This window comes from Carassius auratus, chromosome 48 (genome assembly GCF_003368295.1).
Source record: "Carassius auratus strain Wakin chromosome 48, ASM336829v1, whole genome shotgun sequence".
Lineage (NCBI taxonomy): Eukaryota > Metazoa > Chordata > Actinopteri > Cypriniformes > Cyprinidae > Carassius > Carassius auratus.
The window spans coordinates 10227057-10241013 of NC_039290.1; the positions used below are offsets into that span (position 1 = coordinate 10227057).

A 13957-nucleotide genomic window follows, 5' to 3' on the forward strand; every position below is an offset into this window, starting at 1 on the left:
CCTGTGACGCAGGTTTGTTATTATGGTGTGTGTGTGTGTGTGTGTGTGTGTATGACTAATGCAGCAGCAGATGGAGCTTCGTTCTTCTCATGCACTCGTTCACTGGGGTTTCCATTTGCTTTCACTTCATGAGTCTTTATCTGAGGACTGAATCAGTTCATGTAGCCTACATACTACACCTGTTTGTGTGTCTTTTTACTCTTTGTGAGTTTAATAGTCAGCGTGAAGCTTTGTTTGTTAGTGATTAGAGCAGATGCTCCGCAGTTTCATTAGGTGAAGGCATCGTATCATCACCGCCATAATTGTACACTTATTATATTTGCAGTAAGGTGATTTCCTTATTTGTCTAGCGCGACTCTCCTGCTGCTAATAATCCTGACGCTGTTGTCATGAAAGTGTCCTCCGGAAAACTCCAACACAGCCGCCCGTTCAGTCGTTTCATTTTATTAAAGCATGAATCATGGCTGAAATAAATCCTCAGTAAATGAAGTGTAGGACATTGTGGTAATTAATGTGAACGGTGTGATGGGCTTGTGAAAGCTTGTTTCCTCCGCCAGTGTGATATTAATAGATGTTTGTTGGGTGAATCTCAGGAAATCTGTCAAAAATGATTTTCAAGTCGTGTTTCACCACAAAATTAAATAAAAAATGAAATATAGAATATATGTGTTTTACATAAAAAAAACAAAGCTTAGTTTTATGACCATTTTTTTTTCAGACTGGATGATCTCTGATCTCAGATCTCCAGATCTCTGTGTGCAGCACAGTATACTAATATAATTATAATATAAGCAATATAAGTACAATTATATATTTTAATAATAATGATCATAATTGTGTATATAATCATGAATTATGTTCTACAATGTAATTCATAGAAAATAGTGTCACAGTGTAAAAATAGGCTTAATATCCTCTTGTAAAAAAATGTTTCCCCACTGTGAAATGTTTTAATGAGGTGGAACAATTACCGTATTTTCCGGACTATAAGTCACACTTTTTTTTCATAGTTTGGCTGGTCCTGCGACTTAAAGTCAGGTGCGACTTATTTATCAAAATTAATTTGACATGAACCGAGAGAAATGAACAAAGAGAAAACATTACCGTCTCCAGCCACGAGAGGGCGCTCTATGGTGCTCAGTGCTCCTGTAGTCTACACTGAAGACATATAGCGCAGCTGTAGATGGTAATGTTTTCTCTTGGTTCTTGGTTGTAAATAAATGCGACTTATAGTCCAGTGCGACTTATATATGTTTTTTTCCTCATCATGACGTATTTTTGGACTGATGCAAATTATACTCAGGTGCGATTTATAGTCCGAAAAATACGGTAAGAATGTCAACCAGGATTATCTATGTCATTGTGGTTTGTATTTTCAGAACCTGTTGCTGTTGAACCCGAATGAGCGCTATCTGACTGAACAGAGTCTGAACCACCACGCCTTCCAGACTCAGCGCCTGACGGAGCGACCCGGCCCCCTCACACCCACACCCGCCCGCTCCTCCAAGAGGAAACCGCTCCTGGACAACAGCGCCCCCAGCAGGTCAGGAGGAGTAATGAAATCAGATTGAGGAGAGTCATTGTTACAGTGATGGCCAGTGCTTGGAATGGACAACTAGGGTACTTACTGTATACTGGCTAAATATGTGGTTAAGTCTCAATTAGTATACTATATTGTGGTTATGTGATCTGATTAAATTTACATTTCGAGAATAGTTGATTTCCCGTTTTTTATACAGTTTTGTGAATTTTTTTTTTAGCTTTTGGCAACAAATAATGAGTGTTCATTTAGATTCATTATTCTGCAGATCAAAGTCAAGTGAAATTAAATATAAAGTCAATTTGAGTTTGGGATTATGGGATACAGAATATAACATAATGTGCTATACTGCAAATATTGTTAAATTTAGTTGGTTATCAAGTATTACATACAAAAAATAATGTGCGCCAGATGCAGTGTGATAGATATATAGATGGATGGATGGATGGACGGACGGACGGACAGACGGATGGATGGATAGATAAAGGGATAGATGGATGGACAGATAAATAGATTGATAAAGTTATAGACAGACAGACAGACAGGGTGTATACTTAAAACAAATTTGTGTCTTTAGGGGTCATGTGGGCAAGAGTTCAAGTCACCATCGCTCAAACAGTCGTGACTGCTCCAGTCTGCCCCGTCATGGGCATGAAGACCTCCACCCGTCCAGCAGCGAGGTGTTCCTGAATGGGTCGGTACCATCTGCCAACAGCCTGAGCCCTGTGATGCACCCTAAATCCTTTCAGCCGCTCAACCGCTCTGCATCGTGCGGTAAAGACCTGGCCAGCCTGCAGCATGCTAAAGAGGCCAAATCTAAAGCGGGTGATTTTGACTTCGGTAAACCGACAGACGGACCGGGAGCCAAATACCTAAAATCCAATACGCCTCGCTCCCAGAACCGCCATTCCTTTGTGGAGGGGAAGACCAGCACGTTGGCGGGGGACCGGGAGAAACAGAGCCGCCACGGTTATGGCGATTCCACCGCGGCATCATCTTCATGTGGGAAGGGGACGTCCCCGTATCTGAGTTTGTCCAAGAGTCACGGAGTGCTTAGTGACGCCAAATCCGTGAGCAACCTCAGCGACATGCGACTGCACCCAGATGACCCCGCCGGCTCGCCACGTTACTTCCCTAGCAGCTGCTTGGACCTCAACATGAATCTGAACTTGCCGGCGCCAGGCAGCCCGTCCCTGCAACACGGGGAGCGTTCTGGACACAGTCCCGCAGTGGGGCGTCGCAGCAAACTGGAACGCGATGGAAGCACGATGGAGCCGTCCACCCGCCGCTCCTCATCCAGGCAAAAGAGCCAGCAGCAGAGTGATGGAAACCCTGTCGATCCACTCGACCCCATAGGGGGTCTGTCTCTTTCGGCGCCCCATGAATTCCCCTATGGCGTGGGCTACACCAGCCCATTTTCCTCCCAGCAGAGGCCACACAGGCACTCCATGTATGTGCGGAGGGAACGGGGGCGACCCCATGGAGGTGAAGCCGGCGGATTGGCAGTGGGACAAGGGATGCCCACTCGGGCCAGCAGTCTACAGTTCCTGACCCCTCAGCTACAGCATCGGACCCTGCCGAGACACATGGGCAGCGCTGTGCCACGGGACGCAGGATTAGACGATATTAGGGTTAGTCCAAACCTCTTTCACTTCTTTTAGTGATTTACCAGCACAGAGCATTGCGGCGTGCTTTCTGATGCCTGTGAGCATTTGTGAAGTGTGTAGATTTGGTCCAATGTTGGGTCTGGATCAGGAATGGTCAACTCTGGTCCTGAAGGACTTGTCCTGCAAAGTTTAGCTCCATCCCTAATCACACAACCTTGAAAAATACAACAGAAGATCTGTCTCTCTGTCTGTTTACCTGTTTGTCTGTCTCTCTGGCTTTCTGCCTGTCTGTCTGTCTGTCGCTCTCTCTGTCTGTCTGTCTGTCCGTCTGTCTGTCTGTCTCTGTCTCTCTGTCTCTCTGTCTGTCCGTCTGTCCGTCTGTCTGTCTGTCTGTCTGTCCGTCTGTCTGTCTGTCTGTCTGTTTGTCTTTCTGTCTGTCGCTCTCTCTGTCTGTCTCTGTCTCTCTGTCTGTCCGTCTGTCTGTCTGTTTGTCTGTCTGTCTGTCTCTGTCTGTCTGTCTGTCTGTCTATCTTTCCGTCTGTCTGCCTGTCTGTCTGTCATTCTGTCTATATATCTGTCTGTTGTTCTATCTGTCTTGTCTGTCAATCTGTCTGTTGTTTTATCTATCTGTCTGTCTGTCTGTTGTTCTATCTGTCTTGTCTGTCAATCTATCTGTTGTTTTATCTATCTGTCTGTTTATCTTTCTATCTATCTTTCTGCCTGTCTGTACTTCGGTTTATCTATCTGTCTGTCGGTTTATCTTTCTATCTATCTCTCTCTCTGTCTGTCAGTCATTATGTCTTTCGTTTTATCTGTCTGTCACTCTATCTATATATCTGTCTGTATGTCGTTTTATCTATCTGTCTGTCTATCTATCTGTCTGTCTGTCTGTCTGTCTGTCTGTCTGTCTGTCTGTCTGTCTGTCTGTCTGTCTGTCTGCCTGTCTGTCTGTCTCTCTGTCTTTCTGTCTCTCTGTCTGTCTGTCTGTCTGTCTCTCTGTCTGTCTGCCATTCTGTCTATATATCTGTCTGTTGTTCTATCTGTCTTGTCTGTCTGTCTGTCTGTCTATCTATCTATCTATCTATCTATCTATCTATCTATCTATCTATCTATCTATCTATCTATCTATCTATCTTTCTGCCTGTCTGTCTGTCTGTCGGTTTATCTTTCTATCTCTCTTTCTCTCTCTGTCTGTCTGTCATTATGTCTTTCGTTTTATCTGTCTGTCTGTCATTCTATCTATATATCTGTCTGTCTTTATGTTGTTTTATCTATCTATATATCTATCTATCTATCTCTCTATCTATCTATCTATCTGTCTGTCTGTCTGTCGTTCTGTCTGTTGTTTTATCGGTCTGTCCATCTATCTGTCCATCTATCTGTCTGTCTGTCTATCTGTCCGTCTGTATGACTGTCTGTCTGTCTATCTATCTATCTGTCTATCTCTCTGTCTGTCGTTTTATCTGTCTGTCTGTCTCTCTGTCTCTCTGTCTGTCTATCTGTCCGTCTGTATGTCTGTCTCTCCGTCCGTCCGTCCGTCTGTCTGTCTATCTATCTATCTGTCCGTCTGTTGTTTTATCTGTCTGTCTGTCATTTTATCTATCTATCTATCTATCTATCTATCTATCTATCTATCTATCTATCTATCTATCTGTCGTTTTATCTGTCTATCTATCTATCTGTCTGTCTGTGTATTCTTCTGTCGTTCTGTCACTCTATCTGTGTATTATGTCTAGGTAGGCGTCTCACTAGGGTTTGTAACAGATGTTGTATTTGTAGGGTGTTTATATAAATGTGTGCCGGGCGCTTTGTGCTTCACCTGCTCTCATCTCTCCATAAACAGAGTGACCCCGCGGCTGCAGAGGTCAGTCACACACGACCTTTAATCCGGGAGTCCACACGGGACAACACTGCTGCCTTTCACGGGCCACGGCAAAAAAGCGAGGTCCGCACCATCCTGCTTTCCCTCTCTTTCACTGTACCTAAACCTCCTTCTCTTCATACTCCTGTTCCTGCTGCCCATTTTTCTGTTTGCTTTGCTCTCTCATTCAGAAGGAAGCATTTCAGTTGTGTTTCCTTTTGTTTGGAGTTTACGCACAGGGGAAATTATCGATGTTCATGATTAATAATGTCCTCAGTGTTTCTTTCAGCACTTTTCAGGATAACATGTTTGTGACAAATGTTGATGCTGCAGGGAGGCGTTTATCATGAGCAGTTCGCAGACGACAGCGGATCGGCTAAAGAGAACCGCATGATGTACAGCGACTCGGTTCCACGACGGGTCGGGAGCTTCTACAGGGGTCAGTCATCTCACACTTGCTTCTGATTTTAACAAATGTTATAGACAGTGTTGGACGTGACAAGCTACAGTACAAGAAATGTTTCAAGTTACAAGCTACTAAAGCATTGTTATTTGTAAATAAAAATAAAATTACATGTCACAATAATACAAGAATTATTTTCCTAATTTACTTTTTTGATTTATAATTTATTTGATTTGATTTGAGGTCACTTTCCTCGACCCTGATTGATCTCATTAATATGTTGATGTTTTTCTGTTTGGACCAGTGCCGTCTCCTAGACCCGATAACTCATTCCACGAGAGTTCAGGGGTCACGATGGACAGTAGTCATAACATACACCAACCCACATACGACCCGTGGTGAGCATGATGCACAAACACATTTCTGTCAAATGCTTTGACAGCCAAACAGGAAGTGAGAAACAGGAAATGGGTCTGAATACTAAATAAAAGGGTTTAAAATTCAAATGTTAATTATTCCTTGAAAATCATCGAAAAATTAAATCATAAAATATTTATCATTATTTTTATAATTAATTATAAACCTTAATTAATATTTAATTGTTTTTATTGAATTACAATTTCTCAAGGAGGTTGACCAGTAATTTTTTTTAATTAAAGCTAAAACCATTTAAAAAAAAATCTGTCCTTGAAATAAAACGTTAATTGAAAAAAATAAATAAAAATAAATAAATAAATATATAAATATATATATATATATATATATATATATATATATATATATATATATATATATATATATATATATAATTTTGAGTATTTTATCACGAAGAACTAAATAACTAAAATTGAAATAAAAAATTAACTAAACTATGTAGAAATACTTTAAAAAATGAGAAAACTAAAATTAACAGAAAATTAAAAATATATATATTAAAAATAAAACTATTGATAAAAAACGAAACATATTAATAATATAACAGAATATGAATGCTAACCCTGTCAGAATATAAGCATGAGTTTTATGAAGTGTGTCTTGTTTGATGAGGACGGGGTCAGAGACGCAGGAGCCCTCCAAAGAGAAGGAGAAACAGGGCTTCTTCAGAACCATCAAGAAGAAGAAGAAGAAGTCACAAACCGTGAGTGTGTGTGTGTGTGTGTGTGTGTGTGTGTGGCTAGTGTAGTCTAAACGCAGCCCAGTCACCCGACTCTAGCCGTACTGTCACAGTTTAATGAACACTTGTCATTATGAAATTATATATTACACTTTTGCACACATCTGCAGATATTTTTCTGTGAAACACAGCAAGTATTTAGAAAACTTTTTATCACTCACTCTATTGTGTCCAGAAATCACCAAAAAACAACCATAAAAGGCCTAACTTATTATATTCTATTGAAGTTAGATGATAGCTTATATATATATATATATATATATATATATATATATATACAAAACCATAAGATCGTAAGATCTGTGATGTCATCATGTCATTAGAATGGCTCCACCCATATTTGCATCCTGTGGTTTGCCTGTGCAGAATTTGAATCTTATGATATGTGGAGGTGATTGACAGCTCTGTGCTGCGTGTGATTGGTCAGGCTCAGAGTGAGGGGCCGGATCAGACGCGGATGCAGAAATCATCTCGCTCCTACACACACCAGAGCAGCAGACATCGCACCCGCAGCCGAGACCGAGAGCGCAGCCGCGACCGAGACCAGGATCAGGAGCGAGAGCCAGAGCAAGAGCGAGACTGGCCCGAAGAGAGAGAGCGAGCGCATCAAACACACTCACAGGTACACACACGTCCTCAGTCTCTGGGGTGTATTTGTAGCAATAGACAAAAATTCAATGCATGGGTCAAAATGATCGATTTTTCTTTTATGCCAAAAATCATTAGGATATTAAGTAAAGATAATGTTCCATGAAGATATTTTGTAAATTTCCTACCGTAAATATATCAAAACGTAATTTTTGATTAGTAATATGCATTGCTAAGAACTTCATTTGGACAATTCATTTATGATTTTCTCAGTATTTAGATTTTTTTCAAATAGTTGCATCTCAGACAAATATCGTCCGATCTTAACAAACCATATAATTTGCATAATTTAATTGTTACTTTATTACAACACATTATATATAATATTAAAGTGTGTTTAAGGTTTGAAATAAAACCTGGAATTGTTGAAATCATCTCAAATGCAGGAATAAAAAACCTACACATAAATAATGCATTATAGGGTTTATTAATAGTGCACTTGTGTGGTTACAGTTCATATGTTATATAATGAAGAGTCAGTTTGGGATTTTTAGAAATAATGCATTAAAATGCATATAAATAAATGATATATATGAAATATTAATAAATGTTATATATTAAAATATTCTGTTACATTTTTTTTATGTATAATGCACTAAATTATATATAATGTTAATTATATAAATATATAACTTATATAAAAACATCTTTTTTATTTTTTAAATCCTGTATTAAATTTCATATAAATAAATTGTATAAAATATAAATAATATTTTAATTATATAAAAAGATTCAGTTTTTGATTTGTATAAATGATGCTTTAAATTACATAAATATAAAAAGCATAAGATATTTAAAAATAATAATTATAAAAAGAATTCTGTTTCAGATTTTCATAAATTATGCTTTAAATTACATACAAATAATTGTCAAATATACAGTATATAAAACATTTTTATAAAAAGATAGTTATTGATTTTTATAAATTATGCTTTGAATTTCATGTAAATAAATTGTATAAAATATAAATAATATTTTAATTATATAAAAAGATTCAGTTTTTGATTTGTATAAATGATGCTTTAAATTGTGAAAATATGAAAAATATTTAAATTCTATAAAAAAAAAAATCCGTTTTTGATTTTTATAAATTATGCATTATATTCCATTATTATAAATAGTATAAAATTTAAAGAATATTTATTTCTTTAAAAAGAGTTGGTTTTTGATTTTTATAAACTATGCTTTAAATCAATATCTAAAAGTAAGTGGTGCTGTGGAGTGTCTGATGTGTTGTGCTCCTCAGTAAAGTGCAGTGTTTCTCTCTCAGCCTCTGAAGTCTCTGCGAAAGCTTCTTCATCTCTCCTCATCCTCGTCCTCCAACCAAGCTTCGGCAGATCTCCACTACCCCCTGCCCTCCTCTACAGGCGGAGGGAGTTTGGTGGAGCCCCGTGGCCTCGGCTCCATGCAGCACAAGGGCCGTTCGGCTGGAGTCCGGCTGGAGTCCGGCTGGCACTCCAGCGCTCTGGGACGTCCCGAGGGAAACCCGTATCCTGACCAGCTGACCTCCAAAACAGGCCCCAACGGCTTCGCTCGCCACTTTCGTTCACGTTTGCCAAACCTGAATGACCTTAAAGAGACAGCGCTGTGAGTCAGACTCACCGGGGCCCTCAAGGGCCTGCTTTTCTTGCGTATTAAGGGTAGGCCTATACGTCTTAATTTTTGCCATTTTACTTTTTTAGTTTTTAATACTTGATAGCACTTCTTTTATGTACTGTACTCTATCGGATAATACAGTTTAAAGCAGATGACATAGCTCTATGTATGGCTTTAGTTTCTACTCTGGGTGTAGTATAAAAATATTATCTGATTCTGCATAGTTCCTCTTATATTTGGCTAAAGGTTCTAATGATTCATGTGTAGATGACAGTATTGGCATTTATTTTATAGTAATAGAATAAGACTATGGTATATACAATATAGACATTGCAACTTTGTCTTTGACTATTTCCTGGTTTTAATTCGGTGAATATCAGTAGATATTAAGAGTAACGCTAACATTAACGGTAAGAATGTGTGGTTTTATGTGCGTGTGCTTCCCAGATAGCGCACGTGTGTTGCTTTAAATGTGATATTTATGCATAAATTAATTTTAAATTAAAAGGATGTCATTTTAGCAAATAATTCAGATTCTGACAGAAGTCTTCTGCTTAGGGAAGCTGCATTTATTTAATTAAAACTGCAGTGAAAACAGTAAAATTTCTAAATATTTGTACAATTTAAAAGAACTGTTTCTATGTGAAAATGTGTTAAATTATAATTTATTTCTGTGATGCACAGCTGTATTTTCAGCATCATTCCTCCAGTCTTCAGTGTCACATGATCTTCAGAAATCATGATGATATATATAAATATATATATATAGTTTTATTAAGCAAGGAGATAGTAAAAACATTCATAATGTTACAAATGTCATCAAAGAATCCTGAAACAAAAAAAAAATGTGTGTACCATTAATAATTAATAATGACTGAGCAGTAAATCTAGAATAATTAGAATGATTTCTGCAGTAATGCTGATGAAAATTCAGATTTGATCACAGGAATAAATTACATTTTACAATATATTCCCCTATATAACAGTTACTTTAAATTGTAAAATTATTTACAAATTTTTACTGCTTTTACTGTATTTTTAATCAAAGAAATGCAGGCTTGGTGAGCAGAAGAGACATTAAAATCATAATTATTCCCAACATCTGACCCGTAGTGTACTACAGATGATAAAAGTCTAAACAGGACAGAAAAAAGCATACGTGCGCTATCTGGGTTTCGTGTGGCTCTTTTGTTAGTCTTTACAAATCACAGCCAGTGTAATTTCTTAAGCCTTTTAAATGACAAGTGAAGCAAAAACATCAAGCAAATCTGACCAAATCACATGAAATGGAGTGGCGCCACCTGCTGGCCATTCAGATCCTCTGCAAAAAAGTCAAGAGTATGTGATGCCTTTTTATTTTTAAAGCAAGATTACTTTGTACTATATCTTATCAGTCTTTGATTCCCTCAGGTATAGAGTTGTTTGAACACTGCTAATACAGTTTTACATGCAATATCTGGATATCAGATGTCGAAGCTCTTTAGATGGTTTCTGTTTAGGGAGATAGAGCCAGTGTGTGTATACACGAGGAGGAGAAATAATAAGAATAATAATTTATGAATTGTATGCAATATGTATTTTGGCATTCGCCAGATAACCATCTTAATAAAGCTGAAGGTTCCTGGAGGCGTTTTGTTTCCTTTCAGCGTTTTCGTGTTTTAATGATTCATATGTCAGTCGTGTACACAGGATGTCAGACGCCAGGATTTCCTGGAAAACTGAGCTCGGTTACACATCAGAGATATGCGTCTCATTTTAGTTTCAGGGAATTATCCTCGAATCTTCGCGATTATTGAGAATATTGTTCACAGACTGGTCAGTTGTGTCTGAAGTTTATTCATCAGTCTCTGTGTGTTTCATTTAGCAGGAATATTATGACGGATGGTGTTTTACTCTGTAATCATGCGCTCTTCGGCTACAGTGATGGAGCTGAGATACTTATGAGCTCATTTTAATAATCATGAGACTTGTCTGTTTTTTTGTTTGTTTTTGTTTTTAAATCCATGAATAAATAAAATTCATACCAAATCAAACGTGATCTGTCCTTTAGCGGTGCACTTGAAAATGTCTTAAAGACCTGTTTTTACCATGTAAAACCATGTACTCTCTAGCACTGCATAGAACTGTTTATGTTTTGCTAGTAAACAGTAGGGATGTAATGATTAACCACGAGAAGGATGAAAATCAATTAAAATATGTAACGTTTTAAATCTTTGTTTATATGAATGTATGTGTGAGGGGATATTACTGTCTTTAGAAAAGTTTATATGGTATTTTTTTCTTCACATCTTGATTCTGTATGATGCATATTAAAGTTCATAAGTGAAGGGCTGCTTTGTTTACAGCGGTCACCAAGGAAACGCTTTAAGCTCCACCTGCCGCGGTGTTCATAACCGCTTTGTTTACAGCGGTAACCAAGGAAACGCTTTAAGCTCCACCTGCTACGGTATTCATAAGTGCATTGTTTACAGCGGTAACCAAGGAAACGCTTTAAGCTCCACCTGCAGCGGTGTTCATAACCGCTTTGTTTACAGCGGTAACCAAGGAAACGCTTTAAGCTCCACCTGCTACGGTATTCATAAGTGCATTGTTTACAGCGGTAACCAAGGAAACGCTTTAAGCTCCACCTGCAGCGGTGTTCATAACCGCTTTGTTTACAGCGGTAACCAAGGAAACGCTTTAAGCTCCACCTGCCGCGGTGTTCATAACCACTTTGTTTACAGCGGTAACCAAGGAACGCTTTAAGCTCCACCTGCCGCGGTGTTCATAACCGCTTTGTTTACAGCGGTAACCAAGGAAACGCTTTAAGCTCCACCTGCAGCGGTGTTCATAACCGCTTTGTTTACAGCGGTAACCAAGGAACGCTTTAAGCTCCACCTGCCGCGGTGTTCATAACCACTTTGTTTACAGCGGTAACCAAGGAAACGCTTTAAGCTCCACCTGCCGCGGTGTTCATAACCGCTTTGTTTACAGCGGTAACCAAGGAAACGCTTTAAGCTCCACCTGCAGCGGTGTTCATAACCGCTTTGTTTACAGCGGTAACCAAGGAAACGCTTTAAGCTCCACCTGCAGCAGTGTTCATAACCGCTTTGTTTACAGCGGTAACCAAGGAAACGCCTTAAGCTCCACCTGCTGCTGTGTTCATAACCGCTTTGTTTACAGCGGTAACCAAGGAAACGCCTTAAGCTCCACCTGCCTCGGTGTTCATAACCGCTTTGTTTACAGCTCCACCTGCTGGCAGAGAGTGAATCTGCGTCTTGTTCAGCTCGTCTGTTTGTTTTCTGTTTCATGCAGATATTTCTTATGTACAGTTTTACAAAACTGAAGTCAATCATTCTGTTTTGCTTCGAATTTCGATATTCTACTAACTTAATTTAGATTAAAATTGCTGACTCAAACTGAGAAACTGTCAACAGGAATTGATATCATGATGTACTGATATAAATTAGCATGAAACAGGATTCTTCAATGAAAAGACAGTTGGATCGTTTCATTGGCTTTAGGATTGTTGCAGAAAATCAGCTCTATGACCAATACAAGTTTATGATTCTTACACATTTTGTCCATCATGATAATCTTCATAACTGAAGCCTACTGTACAACCAGGAGATATAAAAAGCTTTAACTAACTGCACCAGTCCCATGACTTCAACATCACCACTATAAAGCTTCTGAAAACTTAGACACTTGTTAGCAAACACCTATTTCAAGACGAATAAAAGCTTTTTAAGGGGTATTACAAATATATTTCATACTGTAGAATAAAGCATGAAAATATCTTTAGCTTATTTCAGAGGCATTTAACCAAAAATCCATTTTAAAATCCACTAACTTCAAGATAGCAGTAGTGCAAAGATGCAATTTTGTCTACAAATAAATGAATACAACAAAATGAACACATGCATGCTTTGAATGCCGTTAAATTTCTATTATATTAGAAGAGTCTTTTCCAGACTTTCCCATTGTCTCCTAAAGACAGTCCTCTAGTTATCTTATTCTGTGTCTTTTAATAATTTGATCATAATGCTGCTCTGTCAAACTGAGGTCAGAGAACGTGTTATAACCGATGCATAATGGATGATCGTAACTCCTGTAATGGCTCTGAAGCCTCTTGCTTCGTGCCCTCAGTAATCATGCTCTTCTGAAGGGACAGAGAGATGCTCTCGTCTCTAATCTTCCCAATGACAATTAACACTCTGCCATTCAACACCCACACGGACCAGACAAAACTGTTTCTGCATGTAAACACATACAAATATTTGAAAGAATCGATTGTATAAATGACTTGCCGACTTATGAAGACAGTGGCTTGTCGCCACCAAATGGTAATTTTAGTTTTCAGTAACACAGTAAGTATTGGAACAGCCATGTCAGGGAGATGTGTCGAATGCGTCTAATATTAGTCATTCATACCAACAAAATTTATTTCAAATGCATTAAATCAGTTGAAAAATTAGTAATTTTAAGTTAAATGTGTGTGTGTGTTTGAAAATGTATGTGCCTAATTTTGAGAACTTTTTTGTAATTGAAAATATTTAATAATTTTAAAATTATATAAAAATATAATATAAAATATTAAATAAAAAAATAGAAAGAAGCTAGAAAGCTATATATATGTGTGTCAACCGAGTCGCGAAAAGGCTCCGAAGTGCCGATCTGAATCAACCGAGTCGCGAACAGGCTCCGAAAGCGCCGATCTGAATCAACCGAGTCGCGAACAGACTCCGAAGTGCCGTTCTGAATCAACCGAGTCGCGAAACAGGTCCGAAGCGCGATCTGAATCAACGGAGTCGCGAACAGGCTCCGAAGTGCCGATCTGAATCAACGGAGTCGCGTACAGGCTCCGAAGTGCCGATCTGAATCAACCGAGTCGCGAACAGGCTCCGAAGTGCCGATCTGAATCAACCGAGTCGCGAACAGGCTCCGAAGTGCCGATCTGAATCAAAACAATCAATAATACATCCTAAGAAGAGTTCTTGAAAGAAAGAATACATTTTACTGACCACAAACTTTTGAACTCTAGTGTTTATTGTTAGAAAAGACTTCTATTTTAAAATAAATTCTCTTTTTAACTTTTCATTCATCAAAGAATCAGCAGTTTCAGCAGCACATCTCTGATAATAAATCA

At 38.4% G+C, this 13957-nt stretch overlaps 1 protein-coding gene across 1 annotated transcript in view; it reads left to right on the forward strand.

Annotated features, from left to right (window-relative positions):
• The window catches only part of LOC113065828 (cyclin-dependent kinase-like 5), a 34787-nt gene extending 25428 nt beyond the window's left edge, over nt 1-9359 (forward strand). The window contains exons 11-18 of the mRNA XM_026237360.1: nt 1380-1543; nt 2118-3171; nt 4991-5092; nt 5342-5447; nt 5716-5809; nt 6459-6549; nt 7013-7207; nt 8504-9359. Coding sequence (XP_026093145.1) covers nt 1380-1543; nt 2118-3171; nt 4991-5092; nt 5342-5447; nt 5716-5809; nt 6459-6549; nt 7013-7207; nt 8504-8824 — 2127 coding nt within the window. The 3' untranslated portion in view covers nt 8825-9359. The remainder of the gene's footprint in view (nt 1-1379; nt 1544-2117; nt 3172-4990; nt 5093-5341; nt 5448-5715; nt 5810-6458; nt 6550-7012; nt 7208-8503) is intronic.
• Nucleotides 9360-13957: the final 4598 nt, after the last annotated feature.